Source organism: Echinops telfairi, unplaced genomic scaffold, assembly GCF_000313985.2.
Source record: "Echinops telfairi isolate 266 unplaced genomic scaffold, ASM31398v2 ScPeMD7_5592;HRSCAF=6446, whole genome shotgun sequence".
Lineage (NCBI taxonomy): Eukaryota > Metazoa > Chordata > Mammalia > Afrosoricida > Tenrecidae > Echinops > Echinops telfairi.
The window spans coordinates 34,904,239-34,922,386 of NW_022109491.1; the positions used below are offsets into that span (position 1 = coordinate 34,904,239).

An 18,148-nucleotide genomic window follows, 5' to 3' on the forward strand; every position below is an offset into this window, starting at 1 on the left:
ATTTTGTGTACAAGATAATTTAAAAGGGAACGTTGAATAGATTATTTCTGAAAACAGGCAAATAGATTTTAATGAGCCAGGGGATATTAAAGCCATCTGCACTTACTTTCTCATAGCTGGTCTAGCAGAACTCACATAAGGGTCACAGTCCCCAAATACATATGAGCCAAGGAAACAGCTTTTTAGTGCTGTGCTTGGAAGTGATTTATGGAGGTGCTAATCCGCTGGGTCGGTAGTGCTCCAGCATGCGGGGGGACCATTCCATTAGGAGTGTGGAGAGAATGATGATGAATGGATTCTCAACATCCTAATCCCAGGGGCACCGGAACGCCTGAGTGCCAGAGCCTCCCTAATTAGCATTTGGCTCACTAGGTCGAGCTTGGTGGCTGTGCTTCCTGGAACACACATTGTCCAGTTTCTCCATCCCAACTGTGTGATGATGACTCCATGTGGGTTTAGAGGCCATCTGTCTTCCAACTCAGAATTTGTCGCAACCCCTCTGTGTTGCAGTCTATTGAAAGGTGATATTTGCATGTGTTTGGCTCTTTAAAAAAAAACAACTAGCCTACACAAAAAACCACCCAAACAATATCACATCTTCCACTAAGCTTTTCCTTGTTCTCATCGTTATATAACACATTTTCTGTTATTTGGTTTTTTGGGTGTTTTTATTTTTTCATTCTTCTTTTTAAAAATTTGACTTCTGTTTGAATCATAAAACTATTTTAAATTATTTCAAATGTTTTAAAGTCCTTGCGGCGAGTGGAATTTAAATTAGGTCTAACAAAGCATTGCGGACCTCACTAGGCAAATCCACATCCAAGGACTGATCCTCCTGCCTGTGGCAGATGGGCCGTTTGCCCTGCCTGAGCCCGGCTCCTTTTAACAGCCAGATTAAAGTAACACATTTTATAGAGACAAGTAAATCATGGGGAAAACTGGTCGTCGGTCACAGTCAGGGCTATTTTTAGAGCTAGTCTGGTACCCAGATTGAAGCCAACTGTCACGGAAGGAAGCAAGCCCCTTCCTTCTCATCTTTCATCTCTCACATCCCACCCAGTTTGGGGAAAGTGATGTGGGTAGTATCAATAGAACCCACCACCTCCATCTGTCTTCATTATGCCCGAATAGGCTCTAGATTCAACTCTCTCGTTAACTATTCCTGTGAAATCAAATGAGTTGCTTACCTCTCTCAGCCTCAGTTAACTCAACTGAAAATGGGAATAGCAAAGCACCTTTCCATAAGATCTCTCTCCCCGACACAGAGGAAGTGCTCACCTGAGGGCAGTTCCTCCTCCTTCTGGTGTTGTCTTTACCAGGATGACTCGCCTTCCCACTTCCACTTGATCAACCCACTTGCTCACCGAGCACAGTGGGTTCAATGTTGGGCTGCTAATTGAAAGGTTGGTGGCTTGAACATTTGCTACTCTGCAGGAGAAAGATGAGGTAATCTTTTTCGTAAGGCTTTACCGTGCCCCAAACTAGGCAGCAGGTCTGCTCTGTCCTATAGGTTCACTATAATTTGGAATCAATGAGAGTAATAGATTTGGTTTAAGTTTGGATTTTGTACTACACTGTGTATAGCATCATCTACAGCAGGAGAACATAGTAGTTAATGGTGTGGCACATAAAGCTTGACTGAGTTCAAATCCAAATTTACATACATATTTACTGGGTAATGAAGGAGAAGCTACTTGCCTTAGGTTTCACATCTATAACCAATTCACCTATACCCCTTGGCCTACTGTTGAGTTGATTACAACTCATGGTGATCCTGTGTGTTTCATGGGAAAACTGTGCACCAGAGGGTTTGTAACAGCTGAGGTTACCAAGGTCAATCACCAGGCCTTTCTTCTGAGTGGCTCTGCCTAGACTCAGACTCCCTCCTTTAGTTAGCAGCCACCTCCGCCCTTTGAATCAGCAAGCAATTGTGTTAACTGTTTGCACTCCCCAGGTACTTCTCTCAGCCATAAATTCAGAATAAAAATCATGCCTACCTCATAGATTTATTATGAGAATGAAATAAGTTAATATGTGCCTATAGGAAGCAGCATGTAAATGGTTGTTAAATAATATAGATCATGGAATCCCCAGTGCCTCATCTGGGGTCTTAACTTTTTCTTCACTGCTTTCTTTCTCCAGTCTTGTCCCTTTCTTATATACTTTATTTTCCTCCAAGCTAATCTCATAAAATTGGACTAATGGTGTGATTAATAAAGGCTTACAAGTTAGAGTTTGTTATTTGAACAGTTTATGTCACTTACAGAATGTTATCACAGTTTGAAAGATACCACTGCCGAGAGGTATCTAAGAGTAAGATTGGACAATAGAGGAGATAATTTTAGAGATTCCAGAACAGCAGCTCTTACCCAGAGCCAGTTGGTTTCTTGTTGCCTCACCCCGTTTGTTGTGTTTTCAGTGTTTGTGACTTACAGCCAATGCTGGTACAGGAGACTGGGTGACTGAGGCGAGCATGGGCTCCGGAATCAGATACTTGCTCTCAACTCACCATCTGCCAGTTAGTAGTGCATGACCTTGGCCACGTTGCATAATCACTCTGTACCTTGGTTCCCAAATGTGGACATTTGGGAAGGTTATGTTTTTTGTTTGTTTTGGGGTGGGGGTGGGGGACAGAGTCAGTTCTGACTCACGGTGACCCTATAGACAACAGAGCAAAACACAGCCCATCCTGCCCAGCCCCCCAACTGTTTCTATGCTGGCACCCATTGTTGTGGCCACTGAGTACGCCATCGAGAGGCTTTGCTCTTTGCAGTTGACCTTCTACCAAACGTGATATCCTTCTCAACTCCCCTGGTAACATGTGCAAAGAATATCGGCGGTCTTGCCACCTTGTTTCTAATAATCCTCCTGGCTGTATTTCCTTTAAAAATAGATATGTTGGCTTGTCTGGTAGTCCGTGGTACTTTCAATATTCTTTGCCAGCGCCATAACTCAAATACTTCCTTTCTTCTCCAGGCTTCATGATTCATTGTCCACTTTGTGTATGCTGACATCGCTATGTAGATTAAATGCGTTAACACGTGCAGAATTCACTTAGAAGCATGCTTGGCCATGTGTAAGTGATTGTTGCTCTTACTGTCTTCCCAGCACAGAGATCAAATGCCATTGCCAATCGCTCTGCACTTCTGCCTCCTGTCCTCCTACTTCTGAGTTCAAAACTCTGAATAAAGAGTCCTTTAGGCCCAGGGCTCACAGACTCTGCTCCAATGGTTCATGTCCTCTCTGCTGCTGAGCCCGCATGTTGACATGCCACCTGATGTGATCACCCTCCCCTTCAAAAGTAGACACCTTCCCTCTGGATGTATATGACAATTGGGAAGCTCTTCAAAGGCTCGCGTCTCTTTTTTTGTTTCTTCCTTTCTTATCCTGCTTGCATTTATATGATAACACATTTCCTTTCAAGTTAATATCCTTTTTTTTTTCAATGTGTGTGGTGTATAAACACAGCCAACCCTAGTTCCCCACCTTGATTGAGTCTCCACGGCATTATTCTCCCTGTCTCAGTTCAGTCCTGCCTTTACATTCAGCTTCAGGACTAGCTTAGGAGCAATTTCACATCAGTTCTTTGAAGGCACAGTGGGATCATTTCCTAGGCAACCATCTCAGTAAGAAACATGTACTGAGGAGGTAAGAGCTTGACTGGGGGACTTTAAAGGCACATTAGCAATGTGCTGTGCATTCTATGTAGGATCAGCGTTGGACCATGCCTGACTGTACTTTGTCCTTCCCCTGGGTCAAGGAGCACAGGGAAGGAATAAGGAGAGTCTAGGGTGCTGAGGGCTCACCCCAGACTCGATGTGTCAGTGCACATGAGGATACCGGCCTGTGTGCTCTGACTATTAAAAGTCACTTTCATAACTTCTTGGTAGAAGGTGAAAGCCTATGGATTTACTTTAGATATAACTTTCTTTCGTGAATTTAAAAAGTTGCTCTGAAGGGAGCTGAGAAGAGAGGGTACTGATAGAGCAGGTAACGTGTTCTATGCAAGGCCATGACTCACAGTCAACTCTTTCCATGTGTAGGACTTTGAATGGCCTTACTGTGCATTAGCCTACTCTGCCCTGACTATTTGATAGCTGTGGACATTTAATGCTGTCTGATTAGCACCTCCCCAGGGGCTAGGCAGAGGTTAAAGTCAATTTCTCCAGAACTCTTGTTCCTTGGCTCCATAAGCCCTCCCTGTCCTTCCTTCAAGCACACTAGCTTCCCTTTATGTTACTGGGCCAAGGCCGCCAGGCACCTGAATTCTTCTTTATAAACTGTCACTGTATTTCTTTGATGTTTCTGGGCCTTCCTTTACAGTGTTGTTGACAATTGTTTTGTGTGTTTCAACTTAGAATGACCTTTTGTTAAGTTCTCTAAGAGAAGGCCTGGTCGTGTGGCAATAATGGTGTTATCGTGAGCCAAAAGATTGATGGTGCAAAGCCACTACTTGCCCTGCGGGAGAGAGGCCATGGCAGTCAGTTTTCTTAAAGACTACAACCTTGGCAGTGCTATAGGGCAGGGGTAGGGGTTGATCGGGGTCTTGGAGCTTCTCCTTGGCAATGATTCCAGGTTTGATTTAGGATGCAGAGAGGTCTGGTGGTGCAGGGGTTAAACGCTCAACTGTTAACTAGAAGATCAGCAATTCAAACTCACTGAGGGAAAAATGTAGCTCTCAGCTTTTATAAAAACTATAGAGCCTTGAAAACTCTATGGAGAATTTCTACTCTGTCCTGTGGAGTCTTTTTGAGACAGAATGGACTGACTAGAAATGTTTTTCGTTTTGTTTTGTTTTGTCTTGGTTTATGATGCAAAATAACTGAACGGTTTTAGCTGTTGTGACAAAATAAAAAATCAGCCACTCCTGGGGAAAAGATAAGGCTGTCTGCTCCCAAAAAATTTTAGTCTAAAGAGCAGTTCTATATTATCCCCAAGGCTTTTCCCAAGTCAGACTGGGCTCAATAGCAGTGGGTTAATACTTATGGGACACACTAGTCTTTCTTTCAACTAGTTCTTATAGAGCCCTTATGTTTCAGGTACAGTTCTAGATTCGATTCTGAGAATACAATAACAAATAGGTGAGAGTCCTTTGTGTTGACTCAGCTGCACACTGAGCACTTGTATCTCTTTGTTGAGACCAAAGAATCCTTCTACCGATACATATAGTTATCACACCAGTAAACAAACCAAACTTACTGTTCTCGAGTAAATTTTGACTCATAGATATCAGAAGTACTGAAAATTAATGCCCCTATGAAGCAATCATTAACCAATGAGTGGTGGTACACAGAATGCAAGTACTCCAGCTTTATCTTCCCTTAAGTGGAATAAATTTTAAGTATATATCTTATCCCATTTCCTTGTGATTCCCATTGGGATTCAAGTCCAATGCCCACGGTATGGCCTTGACGCATATCCTTACTCAGTATTTGTAGCCTTCTCTTCCCCATCTCACGTTCCAGTCTGCTACCAGTCTTCCCAAGAAATCATCCTCCAAATAAACTAGTACCCAAATCCTGTTTTCAAAGCCCAGTGTCCGTGAAACATCAATTAAAACACTCTGTCCTCTTGAAACTGGTAGTCTTGTAGAAGGAGCACAAAAGAGAGAAAAAAGTAACTTATAGAATAATCTCTCCACTCACTGGCATGGAGTTGATTCTGATTCATAATAATCCTATAGGTCTGAGTACAACCACTCCTTTGAGCTTTCCAGATTGTAAATCTTTAGGGTAACAGTAAGCCTCTTCTTTCTCCCTAGGCATGGCTGATAGGTTCTCTAAAACTTCAGTTCAGATCATTGCTTAGACCACATAGAAATCTCTGCTGCTGGTGGTGGTGGTGGTGCTGGTGCTTAACCCTCTGGAGTAACTCCCCGGAGTGGATCTGTATGGTTCCTTTATTAAAACACCTGACTCGTCTGTAACTTTTCTTAGAGTTGGGAATAAGGAAGCCTCTGGACAAGGGGGACCTCACAGCCGAGCAGAAAGTGTACTCTCTTGTTCTCACGACTCTATCATTCATTCCTTCCCTGATACAAAAAGTAAGATGCTTTTTTAGGTTTAATCAGGGTTATGTTCTTAAGACAATTGAACCCAAATTGTAGTTTTATATGATAGACTCACAAAACACTAATCTGCACATATTTCTGCTGATTGCTGTCCCAGGAGACACGTCTCATGGACACTAAGAAGGGCACCGGATAACTCACCTTTACTCACAAAACCACAGTTGGCTTCACTTCACCATGACACCTTTAGAAACTCATGTAGCTGACAGTTTCTACCTCAAGCTGTCATACCTGTCCTATACAGCAGTCTTAGAGATTGGCCAGGAAGTCAAGCAGCTTCCCAATGAACAATTACTGTGAGTTCAGGCCACCTCTGTGAAGGCACACTCTGCACTCTGCCTAGTCAATGACACGGAAGTCCCTGTGTGCTACAAGCAGTTAGCCAACTCGACTGCTTAATGTAAGGCTGGCGTTTCAAGTCTACTACAGAACAGTATCTTCTTAAAACCCCTGTATTGAAAACCCTATGGTGCATAGTTCGTTGATATAAATGAGGTTTCTGTGAGTTGGCATTGATTCAATGTCAACTGATTTACTGCTTTTGGGGAAAAAATTATATATGTTAATGAACACTTGACCCAAAGTACCCTCTACAGGGTGTCTATGTTGAGTACTTTAAAAAAGAGAGAAAAAGCTCACGCCCATTAAGACGATGCTGACTCATATCGACGCTGTAGGATAAGGTAGAACTGCCTCTGAGTTTCCAAAACTGTAATTCTGCCCAGGAATAGAGAGCCTCAATGTTCTCCCAAGGAGCGACTGGTAGTTTCAAACTGCTGACCTTGAAGTTAGCTGCCCAAACATACCTACTATGCCACCAGTCTTCCATGTTGAGATACTAGTCACTGTAGTTTTTTCTTTGTAAAAGTATAAACAAGAGCAAGTTAGGTAACCCCCAAATTAGTTCTCAACCCAGCAAAACAGATCCTCCCATCTACTGTAATTTTTCCTTAGAATACAAGGACAAGGACATGGAAGTGGAATTCAATTTTACCTCAATATAAGGATAAAAGGATACAGATGTATAATCTGATTTTTAAGCATAATCAATAAAAATATCTACAGTATTGTATAATAGCAAAAATCATAGCATTTCAGGATAAATAGAGTAAACTTACACATCTAATTAAGCTGTTTCTTGAAATGTCCCCTAAAACTATAGTTTTTTTAAATGAAGAATAAAAAGAGATATTTAAAAAAACATAACTCTTAACTCATTCACTGCCATCAAATCAATAATGACCCTATACGACATGGTAGTAACTGTCCCCATGAGTTTCTGAGACTGTCACTCTTAATAGGAGTCTAAAGTCTCCCACAGAGCAGCTAATGGTTTTGAACTGCTGACCTTGCAGTTAGCAACCCAATGTGTAACCACTTTGCCACCAGGACTCCTAAAAGTGGGGGATAATGGGAAACATAATCTTGGCAGCAAAACAGAAATTGACAGTGCTTACCACTATAACAACCAGAAAAAAATTGATCATAGGATGACAATGTAGAAAGCTAGGAATCAACCTGAGCTAGTCCACAAAAGCCTCCTAAGTTTCAGAAAACAATGATGGCAGGCCTTTTTGGAAGTGGAATTGAAAGGAGAGGCTGACCACTATTTAAGAAATAGGTAGAATCCCCACTTAGGCTTAGGAGAAGGTCAAAGTTGATTCTCTGGGGACAAGAAAACCATCTGAGGATGACACGGGACTCAGGTGGAGGCAGGACCGCAACTGGAAAACAAGAAGGTGATAAAAACAAGAAGGTGGTAAAAATATTGAATGCTGAGCCTTCCAGGCCCCATGTGCTGCCATAAAATGCTGGCATGTGGGCCTGCTCTGACTCCCCAGCTGGGTTTCTCCCAAAGCAGACAAAGACTCATCCCTTGACTGGGATGCCTGGGCAACTCTCATCATTGTCTAGGCCCCTGGTGTATTCTGTCCCTTTCAGTCATGTCCGCCCATGTCCGTGGGGCAGAAGGGCCTCCTCTTTCTTGGAATGTAATGTGCGGTTATCCTTATCAACCAGACAGCCTGTGTGGCTCTTAAACTGTACTTCCCTACTTTTACTTCTTATTGTTTGTTTTCCATTCATCACTCAATCAGAGAAAATAAGTTCTAGCCCCAGTGCCCTCTCTGATCCACGGATAGTGGCTAGGCGGAGTGCTGTTGGACATAACAAATTGTTGAAATGGTTGAAAGAAGCCTGATGCTCTGTCCAGACAGAATGGATTGCCTGATTAGTGATGCCTTTCTTGGTCAGAGTGTTAGGAAGCTGTGACGTGAATGGCTTGAATTGCCAACCCCACTTTCATTTCACGGTAACACCTTCCCGGTCCACACTGCAAAGTGCAGTGGTGTAAGTCAGTTGTTTTTTGCTCCTGAACAAAAAGTTAGAAATCCCTGTGGAATGCCTTATTCTTTTATAATAATTATATCCAAGATATACAGTAAAAAAAAACAGAAAATCTATGCCTCTGTAATGATTCCAAATTGTGATTTTATTAAAATCACAGGATAATAGAATTTAGAAACTGTGGTGAACTTGGAGATTTTATGATGGAACACTAACATTTTCATCACAAATTTTAAAGCCATAAATATAATATAGGGATATGACTAAGATTATACAATTGCTTCCCATTGGATCAAATGTTCAAGTCTTTCCATTGAGCCAACTACTCCTTTCAACATCAAAACACAAAGGAGCACAAGTATTACAACCAAAGCCAAAAAACTGAGTCGATGCCAACTCAGAGTGACCCTGTAGGACAGGGTAGAATCGCCCCTGTTAGTCTCCGAGACTGTAACTCTTTACAGGAGTAAAGCTTTGAATGTTTCCCAAATATTTCCAAAGGTAAGGAAAATAGGAAACACATTTGTAAGGTAACAAATTTAATGAACACATAATGGGCTGATAAAAGCAACATGAATTAAACATGTAAGATATTTTAAAAGGGAAAGTTTTGTGAGAAATTATGTAAATCACCTATATTTTGTTGTCTTAAAGAAAACATCTAATCTACTATTTACACCTTGATACTTTTATTTTCTGGAATTTATGATCTTAAAAGATCGTCTCAAAATATCCCTTCTCTCATTCATTGTGATTGTTAGTGTAGCATTTCCGTATTTGAAGAATACATTCTGCACTAGTTGTGTATTAGAGGTAAGTTATGTCCAAAACTAACAATTGAACTCACTGTTTTAATTCCTACATTTTCTGGTCCTATTTCCTCATCTTCTGTCACACCTAGGCAGTAGAAGATGGAGAGGCTAGATCAGAACTTGGCCAAAATGGGTTATTCTTTGCAGAGCATTCCTGAAGGTTAGCTTACCCAGAGGCCAGCAGGCTCCTTTGGGGCCAATACAAATGTAATTTGTCTGTCCACTGAGTGTGTTACCCGGACTCCAAACTATTTAGCTACATGCCCATGAGGAAACTATACTAATTGATGAAAAAACTGAGCTACACATTAAAAGGCATGAAATGAACATTTTAGCTTGATGGGTTCTTTTTTTTAAGTTCTTAAAGGGTAGGGCTCTGACGGTCTTGTCCTTTGTGAATTTCAACCCATAGCACATAGTGGGGGGGTCTTCACTAAAAGTTTGTTCATTGATAACGACCAACAAGGAGTGCCCCAGCTCCAGGGTGTGTTCAAAACATGCTCTTTCTGGGCAGGCTTCTGTTATTGGCACCTTGACCCTGGACCAGCAGGACCATTCCACATAACTGTGTTTTAAGTAGGTTTCCAATAGACCAAGAGATGAAGCTGGTAAGACCAGAAAGAATGGGAGGACCAGTGTATAAACTCTCCTGGGCCATTCTTCAGAGCACCCATTTCTAGACACAGATCCCTCTCCTTTGCTGTGGCTTCCAAGTTCTAAAGGAGGGCTTCAAGCCCAGAGAAGGCATCAGGAATAAACCATGTCCCAGTCAATATTGAACATGCACTTGAAGGATGCAATGCACCCAGCTGAGTATGACTGGATCTCTCCAGTGATAAACGTGGCACCACATGAAAGCATGGCTGGCAGGTAAAATGTTATCCCAGCAGAACTTGAATCATGTGTCTTTCTGACATCTTTGATGGGGACCAGCAGAGTCTCAGTCATTATCTACCCCAGGAGGAGAGAGGTAACAGGAGGTCAAGGGCTGGTTAAAGGACATGGCTTTTGTGTCAAGCATGGCATTTGAGAATTTCTTTGCAGTGAACGATTGCTGAAGGATGAAGTGGCATGTAAATGGCCACTGGGGACCATCATTTTGTAGCGTCCCTTCTCTCTTGAAAGCTGTTAGTCTCCATTACAGTCACATCAGTTTTCTCTTTGCAACACGGGTTTCCTCTTTCATTGCACACAACCATGCTACTTTGGAACTGAAAGGCTTCATAGAGGAGTTTTTCAGGTTGTTGCATTTGGGAGATTTGTTTGTTTCTCCCCCACCCCCTCCCATCTCTCCAAGGATTCCATCTCTCTTTCTTTGGCTCTAAGTGGTTCATTCAATATGTATCCTGATTAAGGCCTTTTAAGTGCCATTAGGTGAAGGGCACATGCAATTGGAAGCATACTAATATTTTATTTAGAAAATAGGTAAGGCACTTTATTTTTAGCCTTTTATCAGGTAGCCTTATCCTTCTGGATATAACTTTTTTTTATTTTTATTGCATGAAATTGTAGTATTGCTTTTAACCCTGGCTTGATTTTTTATTATCTTATTCTACCACAGGACATGTTTTAATTTAGCTAGTAATAATCTGCAATGTATTAGATCACTTAAATTTATAGAATTTTAGTGGTAGGGTCCATATAATTTAATTAACCTTGTTGTTTGTTATTATGGAGTTCAGATTGGGTTGCTAAGCCCAAGTCAACAGTTTGAAAACACCTGTTGATCTTCAGGGGGGAAATGAGGCTGTCTGCTCCTGTAAGGGTTTGGAGCCTCAGCAACCCAAAGGAGCCATTCTACTCTGTCTTATAGGGTCCTTGTGGGGCAGAATCGATCCCACAGCAGTGGGAGTGGCATGGTTATGGATTCAGCCTTAACTCCTGGCACCTCCATGGGTTATTCAACCAAATGCTGCCTGGTAGGCACATGTCTGTGATGGTTGTAGTTTCTACTGGGTGTACCATTTGGGTGTTGACTGACTGATTCTCAGAAGTACATCTCTAGGCCTTTTGTCCTTTCTCATCTTCTGGTTAAAGAGTCCGTCCTTGATTACTGTGGCCAGAAATGGAGGCTAGGTTTCTTGTGCTTTCACTAATTTGTTTAAAAATTCAGTGTCTTCCTTATCTTAATTATCAAGGTGTTTAATTCTTCTATGAGATATATATATTTGAAAAAATGCAAACCTGATTGAATAGGACGCGTACACTTGAGGCAGTGGTAACAGCATTATACAGCTGTAGGTTATGCGCAACAACAAAAGGAAGAATCTTTCTGCGTCTGGCTGTGGTCCCAAGCTTTTACTAGTCAGAACTATGTTTTTTCAGGACAACCCATTATGCCAGAAACTTCTACATATTTTTAAGTGACTACTTCCCTTATACCAAAGCCCTTCGAAAATTTAAAACTAACAACTCTTTTTTTTCCCTATCTTTTATTGGTTTTTGTCTGTGTGTGTGTGTGTGTGTGTGTGTGTGTGTGTGTGTGTGTTCGGCTTTGATGTAAATTTGCCTGGTTTTGCCATGCATCGGACGCCTTGAGCATCAGCAAAAGTTTGGGACTGAAAAGTTGAAACAACCTTCCAAACAAATTGACCTTGCTTATTCAAGGTTAGGTAAATTCCGTCACTGGGGATTTTTAAAATATTTAACAGAATTTTAAGTAATCCTTAAAACCAATTATTCACATTACTCTTATTTGTTGTTTACTGATTTTAATCTATGCTAAAAGTATGTGAATATACTTGGTTCCTATGATAACCCAATGGGTTATCTTCTAGATATTTGTTGTTTAATTTAGGTGGCCTATGGGATATTAACCAGCTTTGTATCTAATTTACATATTTTCCTAGGTCCCCTCCCCCACCCACCCCAAACACACATATATGAATGGGCTTCAAAAACATGGTGGATATTCTACCTGGTCTTAATTATAATATCCTCATTTAAGGATGGCTAATCCATGGTATGGATGTCCCCATTTTTCTGTCCCACACCAAGGACAGATATTAGAACCTAATTGCAAACAAGGTTCAGAATCTTTCACACAGCAACAAAAAATAAGCAATGGTCCTAATGTTAAACTGTTTTTGTTCTCCCTGCCCTGTTGGTATGTTTTGTGTTTGTTCTGTGTGTTTGCCTTTAAATGTACCTCTTGAGACCAATGGATGTTTATTTCTGTAAGCTCACAGCTGCAAGCTGTCAGCTTCAAGGTCAAGTGCAGCTCTATAGATCTGGTTGCTTGATCACACAATTATTTATTGTTTTAATTTGCATATCTTTAGGAGGCGCAAGCACTTGCCAGGTTTCCACATATCCCACAATTCTCAGATATATACACCCATTCCAACCATCTGATTAGTTTCTTTTCCTGATCCCTGAAAGCAGTGATAAGGGATAGCTTTCTTTATAGATTGAATTGTATGCAAATACCATTCGCATATATCTAAAAAAGTCAAGTGTTGGCAATTTCATATGATCTGACTTTAGCAAAACAACAGCCCCAAACAAAATTATGTTATCCTTCCAAACACTCAAACTGATTGCAATGAAATCAATACTGACTCATGGAGGCGCTATAAGGCAGTTCGACAAGGTCGAACTGCCCCTGTGAGTTTCCAACACTAGAACTCTTTGCGGGAGCAGAAAACCCTGCCTTTCTCCCATTGGTAACTGTTTATTTTCAAAACAATATATTTTGCAGTTTGAATTATTACAGTTGTCAAAAGGAGTGTTGACTGAACATCCACTGTGCAACAACATGTCATGGCAGACACCAGAGATTAAAGGGGCTTAACTGCACTCTGATATTTACGGTGTGGTCCTTTAGTCTATTACACTGTGAGGGTATTTTTTAAGGTAGGTGATCAACCCATGATAGAGTCCTTGGGTGATTCAAATGGTTAAAATGCTTCACTGCTGATCTATTAACCAAAAGGCTAGAAATTTGAGTCGAACTGCCTCCAAAGAAAGAACTGGAGATCCCTTTCCAAAAAGGCGTCCATTGAAAACACTATAGAGCAGTGGTTCTCAACCTATCGGTCGTGACCCCTTTGGGGGTCGAATGACCCTTTTTACAGGGGTTGCCTACGACCATCGGAAAACACATAAATATTTCACAATATGTAATTATATATTGTTTTGTGATTAATCAGCATGCGTTAATTATGTTCAATTCATAACAATGAAAATACATCCTGCATAGCAGATATTTACATTAGGATTCATAACATTAGCCAAATTACAGTTATGAAGTAGCAATGAACATCATTTTAGGGTTGGGGGTCACCACCACATGAGGAGCTGTATTAAAGGGCTCCAGCATTAGGAAGGTTGAGAACCACTGGACTAGGGCATAGCTCCACTCTGACCCACATGAGTTCACTCCAAGTCAGAATCAACTCAAAGCAATGGGCTTCATGCTTCAGCATAGGGCAGCTGTCTGACACATCGGAAATGAATAGAGTCTAGAAAAAGAAGGAAGGAGGGAAAGAATGAAGGAAGAAGACAAAGAGAAATGGTAGGAAGAAAGAATGGAGACTCTGGCCTGAAAAGTACCTGATAAGATGGACGTTTCACAGAAAGAATGAAATAAAACAATAAAGAATTTAGATTTATTTAAATAAATTTTATCTTTGAGTTTTATACTCCAAAGTATCCTTTAAACCCATTGATTTAAATAGCTTTGCCTCTGAGTGACATTGAATTTGGTTTGTTTCCAAGATTGAAATCAGTCTCAAAGGAGATATATATTTCACCTAAAGGAATTTCAAAAAGAGGCCTTCAGAAGCACTTACCAAGCGTGCTCATCCATAGCAGCATGATTGGAGGATCACTCTTAACATGATAGGTATTCGGAAGTACGAACTATAATATCTACTAAAATCCATCAATATGAGGGCATTTATGCCATTTCTTTCTTTTTATGCAAGATGTTTTCACAGGACTTTAAAAATATTATTGAAATCATAGAGGTTAAAGTTGATTTTTAAATAATTCATATTACTTATAAACCATTCATATTACTTATGACCTATTTAAAGTGACTACAACAATGGTCTCACATGTCAGTAATGGTGGGGATGGTGGGGGACCAGGTAGTACTTCCTTCTCACATGTAGGGTTTCTGTGAGTCGGAACTGATTATCCAGCATCCAATAACATGTATTTATTAATATATGTACATAGATATGAGCATAAATATATATCATCATAAAGCAAATAACCAAATGTTTCTATTGTTATTTTTCTTCTGGAAAATATTGGTGCAGCTTGATGTATAACGTTTTTAGAGTTTGGGAAATGTCGTCAAACATTTTAAGGTGCTTCTTGGATATGAAAACATGTGAGCTATGATAACCAGAGGAACGCTCATAGAGTAGTAGGATATGTATTGTGTTGCTAGCCATAACGTCAGCAGTTTGAAGCCACCACTACTCTGAGGGAGGAAGAAGAGGCTTTCTACTCTCATAAAAATGTAGTCTCAGAAACCCACAAGGGCAGTTATACTTTGTCCCATCGGGTTGTTTTGAACTGGAATTGACTCTATAGCAGTGAGTTAGAAGTTTTTATTTATATGAATTTTTATAGTGGTAAACAGTAATGTTCACTTTACCATTTGAACAGAACCTACCTATTGCCATTCAAAAGCAACTAATGTTCAAATCATTAAAAATTGATTTAGTGAAAGGAAGGAAAACAAGTTCTTTAATCCGCCACTGGTGAAGCAATCAATGGCTAGAACTTCAACAGAAAGTAAATCGGTGAGGTTCATTAATTAAAAGTCTTAAAAATATGTGTGGTCTTTAAACAAGCAATTCTATTTCTGAGACTTTATCCTAAGGAGATCATTAAAGATGCATGCAAAGATTTAACTACCAAAGTGTTGAGTGCGATTCTATTTATACTAGTGAACATTCAGACACAACTCTAATATCCACTGACACTGGTGTACTTCCTGGTCATTGAAAGGCAGGCGTCAGGTATTGAACTCCAGGAGAGGAGAAGCCATAGGAATGGTTTGTGTGCGGCATGACAAGTGAGGTGGGGGAAATGAGGAGCTACTAACAATGAGGACGGGAAAGAAGAAAGTGTTCTGACGTTGATTGTGGTGATGAGTGTCCAAATCTTTTTAATAGGATTTAACCATTGAATTGCAGGTGAACTGTAGTCCAATAAAACTGTCAAAGAAAGGCATATTCTAGTTAAATATTTTATTGGCATTTAACCTATTTTACATAAAAATTTGCCCAATACAGTAAGTTATTTCAGTCCAATTGGTATAAAAAAAAACACAAAGTTACTAACTCATCCAAATGTGCGTGAACTATATAAAACTCACTGCTCTTGAGTTGATGCCAACTCAACGTGGCTCTCCCAAGGAGCAGCTGCGGTTTCAAACCGCTCACTTTATGGAGCAGCTGCAGTTTTGAATCGCTCACTTTATGGTTAGTAGCCCAATATACAACCACTATGCAGCCAGGGCTTCGTATATGAGGGAGCTTTCAAAAGTTCATGGAAAAAAGGAATTAAAATGGATTCTTTTTTTTTCCCAGTTTGCCTTACAGAGTCACTCCCTGTTAGCATGGACTCCACAGCAGTGGGTGGGTTTTATGTTCTGAACTTTTTGTTTTATTTTTCCACTCTGCTAGCTCATTTTCTAATTTTTCTTCTGTGAGCATGAACTGCATTTATTACAGAAACTAATCTCACACACAAAAAAGACATGCTGACTTTAGAAAATTAATCATGGGCTAGTCCTTAGACTTCTAACTGCAGGGTCACCAGTTTAAAACCACCAGCAGCTCGGGAGAAAAAGGGGTTTTCTACTCCCTTAAAGAATTAGTTTCAGAACCCCCACCCACCCCCGAGGCATTTCCACCCTGCCCTCTCGGTCACTACAGTCTGAAAAGACTTGAAGGCAGTGAGTGTTTTGCGTCTGTAATACACACACTGTGCTATCCGTTGGTTACTGTGATGGTTAAGGTCGAATGAATGGGTTTGGGGCTGACCCAGAGTAGGAGGATCCAGTTAGGGTGGCTCACTATGTATAATGCATGATCATTGCTATGATAAACGTATGCATACTCTCAAAATGTAACACAGATCTCCTCAGAAAACATAAGCAAAAGAAAAACTTCTAAGTAAAATCTGAGCAAACTAAACACAATTTGAATGGTGTTTTTTTCATTTGAAGTAAAGCCATTCAAAATATGAATTCAAAATATTTACTTTTTACAGTGTTTTAAGTGAAAAATATACCCAGCAAATTAGGTTCCCACTTAACAATATTTTAATACAAATTAGCCCCTGCCACTGGTTAAAGTGTTTACTGTGTCTACATTCTCATTATTTCCATTATATTCTGTTCGCAGGCTCTAGCTTCCCTTCCCCCCTTGCCTTCTCATCTTTAGTTTGGGGTAAATGTTTGCATTGGAATACTTAAAGCACTTGGGAATAACTTTTCTGATTATACAAGAAACACATATTCATAATAGATATTTTGCTAATCTACAAAGAATACAAAAGAATAAAAATCACCCTTACTCCTATCACCCAGAGTGGCTCAATAGACAAGCCATGGGTTGCTAACCTAAAAGGTTGATGGTTTGAATCTACTCACCATTAATGTTAGCTAAAGACCTGGTGACCTGCTTTCATTAACATCAGAGCCCAGAAAACACTACAGGGTAGTTCTCCCTGTTACATGGGGTCAATATGAATAAAAAGTAATGGCATTTTGATGTCCATTTATAAGGAGTCCCTGGGTGGCATTTGGCTGCCAGCTAATGGTTAGAAGTTCAAATCTGCCCAAAGGCACTGTGGAGGAAATGCCATGTGATGTGCTTGTGAAGTAACGTAGCCATTGGTAATGCTGTGAAACCCAGTTCTGCTCTAATACTCTTAGGATAACCATGATTTGGAGTAGACCTAGGAGTAGTGGCAACGGAGCTGAGTTTTTCATTGGTCATCTATGAAGTTGTTCATGATTCTTATATTTAGTTACAAGGGTGTGATGTTTAGCTATTAAATCCTTCAAAAGTCAATGGGGCTTAAAATTACATACTTCACTATTGTGTGTGGCATTTCAGGCTAACTGTAGTGAAATGGCAGAATCCTAAACTACTGTTTAATGCAGATTAAAACACACCTGTGGCTGCTATCCCCTAGCTTTGGATGCTTAGAGTTTCCTATAATGAAATTATAACAACATGGTAGTCACCAAACAAATCAATCAATCAATCAATTCACATGCTTATCTCTTCATTTCCTACAGGACAGATATCCGTGGATGGGTTCATGCGCTACCTGAGCGGGGAAGAAAATGGAGTTGTTTCACCTGAGAAACTGGATTTGAATGAAGATATGTCTCAGCCCCTTTCTCACTATTTCATTAACTCCTCACACAACACCTACCTCACAGGTATGAGTTCCTAGTTCTTTGACTATTACTTTAGCCAGTCTCACCAAATCCCATAACTTCTGCTTCCTTTTGTTCAAAAGTGAAAGTTCTTTTGTTTCTTGGGAGCTTTGAGGACTTCTATGACCAAATCCCAGTTCAGACACCTATCAGTATCATAATTTCTTTCCTAAGTGTTTTAGACTCTGGCACAGATTTTGATACATGCACCAAAATTACCAAGCATAATATTGCGCTGCAGCATTGCTCAAGTTGAAAGAATTGTAGGTAAAGGTCAAGCCTCAAATTGAGGATTATATGTGCAAACTACTGAACCATACAAGGAGTATCAAAAGAAGATGGAAAGAATGCAGATCCACTACCAAAAAGAATGGACTGATGTCTCACCTTTTCAGGAACCAATGACCCTCAGAGAAGACATCAAAGCTGCGCTCAAGGCATTGGGAAACACAAGGCTCCTGAATTGATGGACTACCAGCTGAGCTACGTCAACAAAAGGATGCA

General features: G+C 40.4%; 1 protein-coding gene across 1 annotated transcript in view; it reads left to right on the top strand.

Moving 5' to 3' along the window:
* PLCB1 (phospholipase C beta 1) overlaps positions 1-18,148 on the top strand; it is an 842,442-nt gene that overhangs the window by 583,359 nt on the left and 240,935 nt on the right. Inside the window, exon 10 of the mRNA XM_030887038.2 lies at positions 17,501-17,647. Coding sequence (XP_030742898.1) covers positions 17,501-17,647 — 147 coding nt within the window. The remainder of the gene's footprint in view (positions 1-17,500; positions 17,648-18,148) is intronic.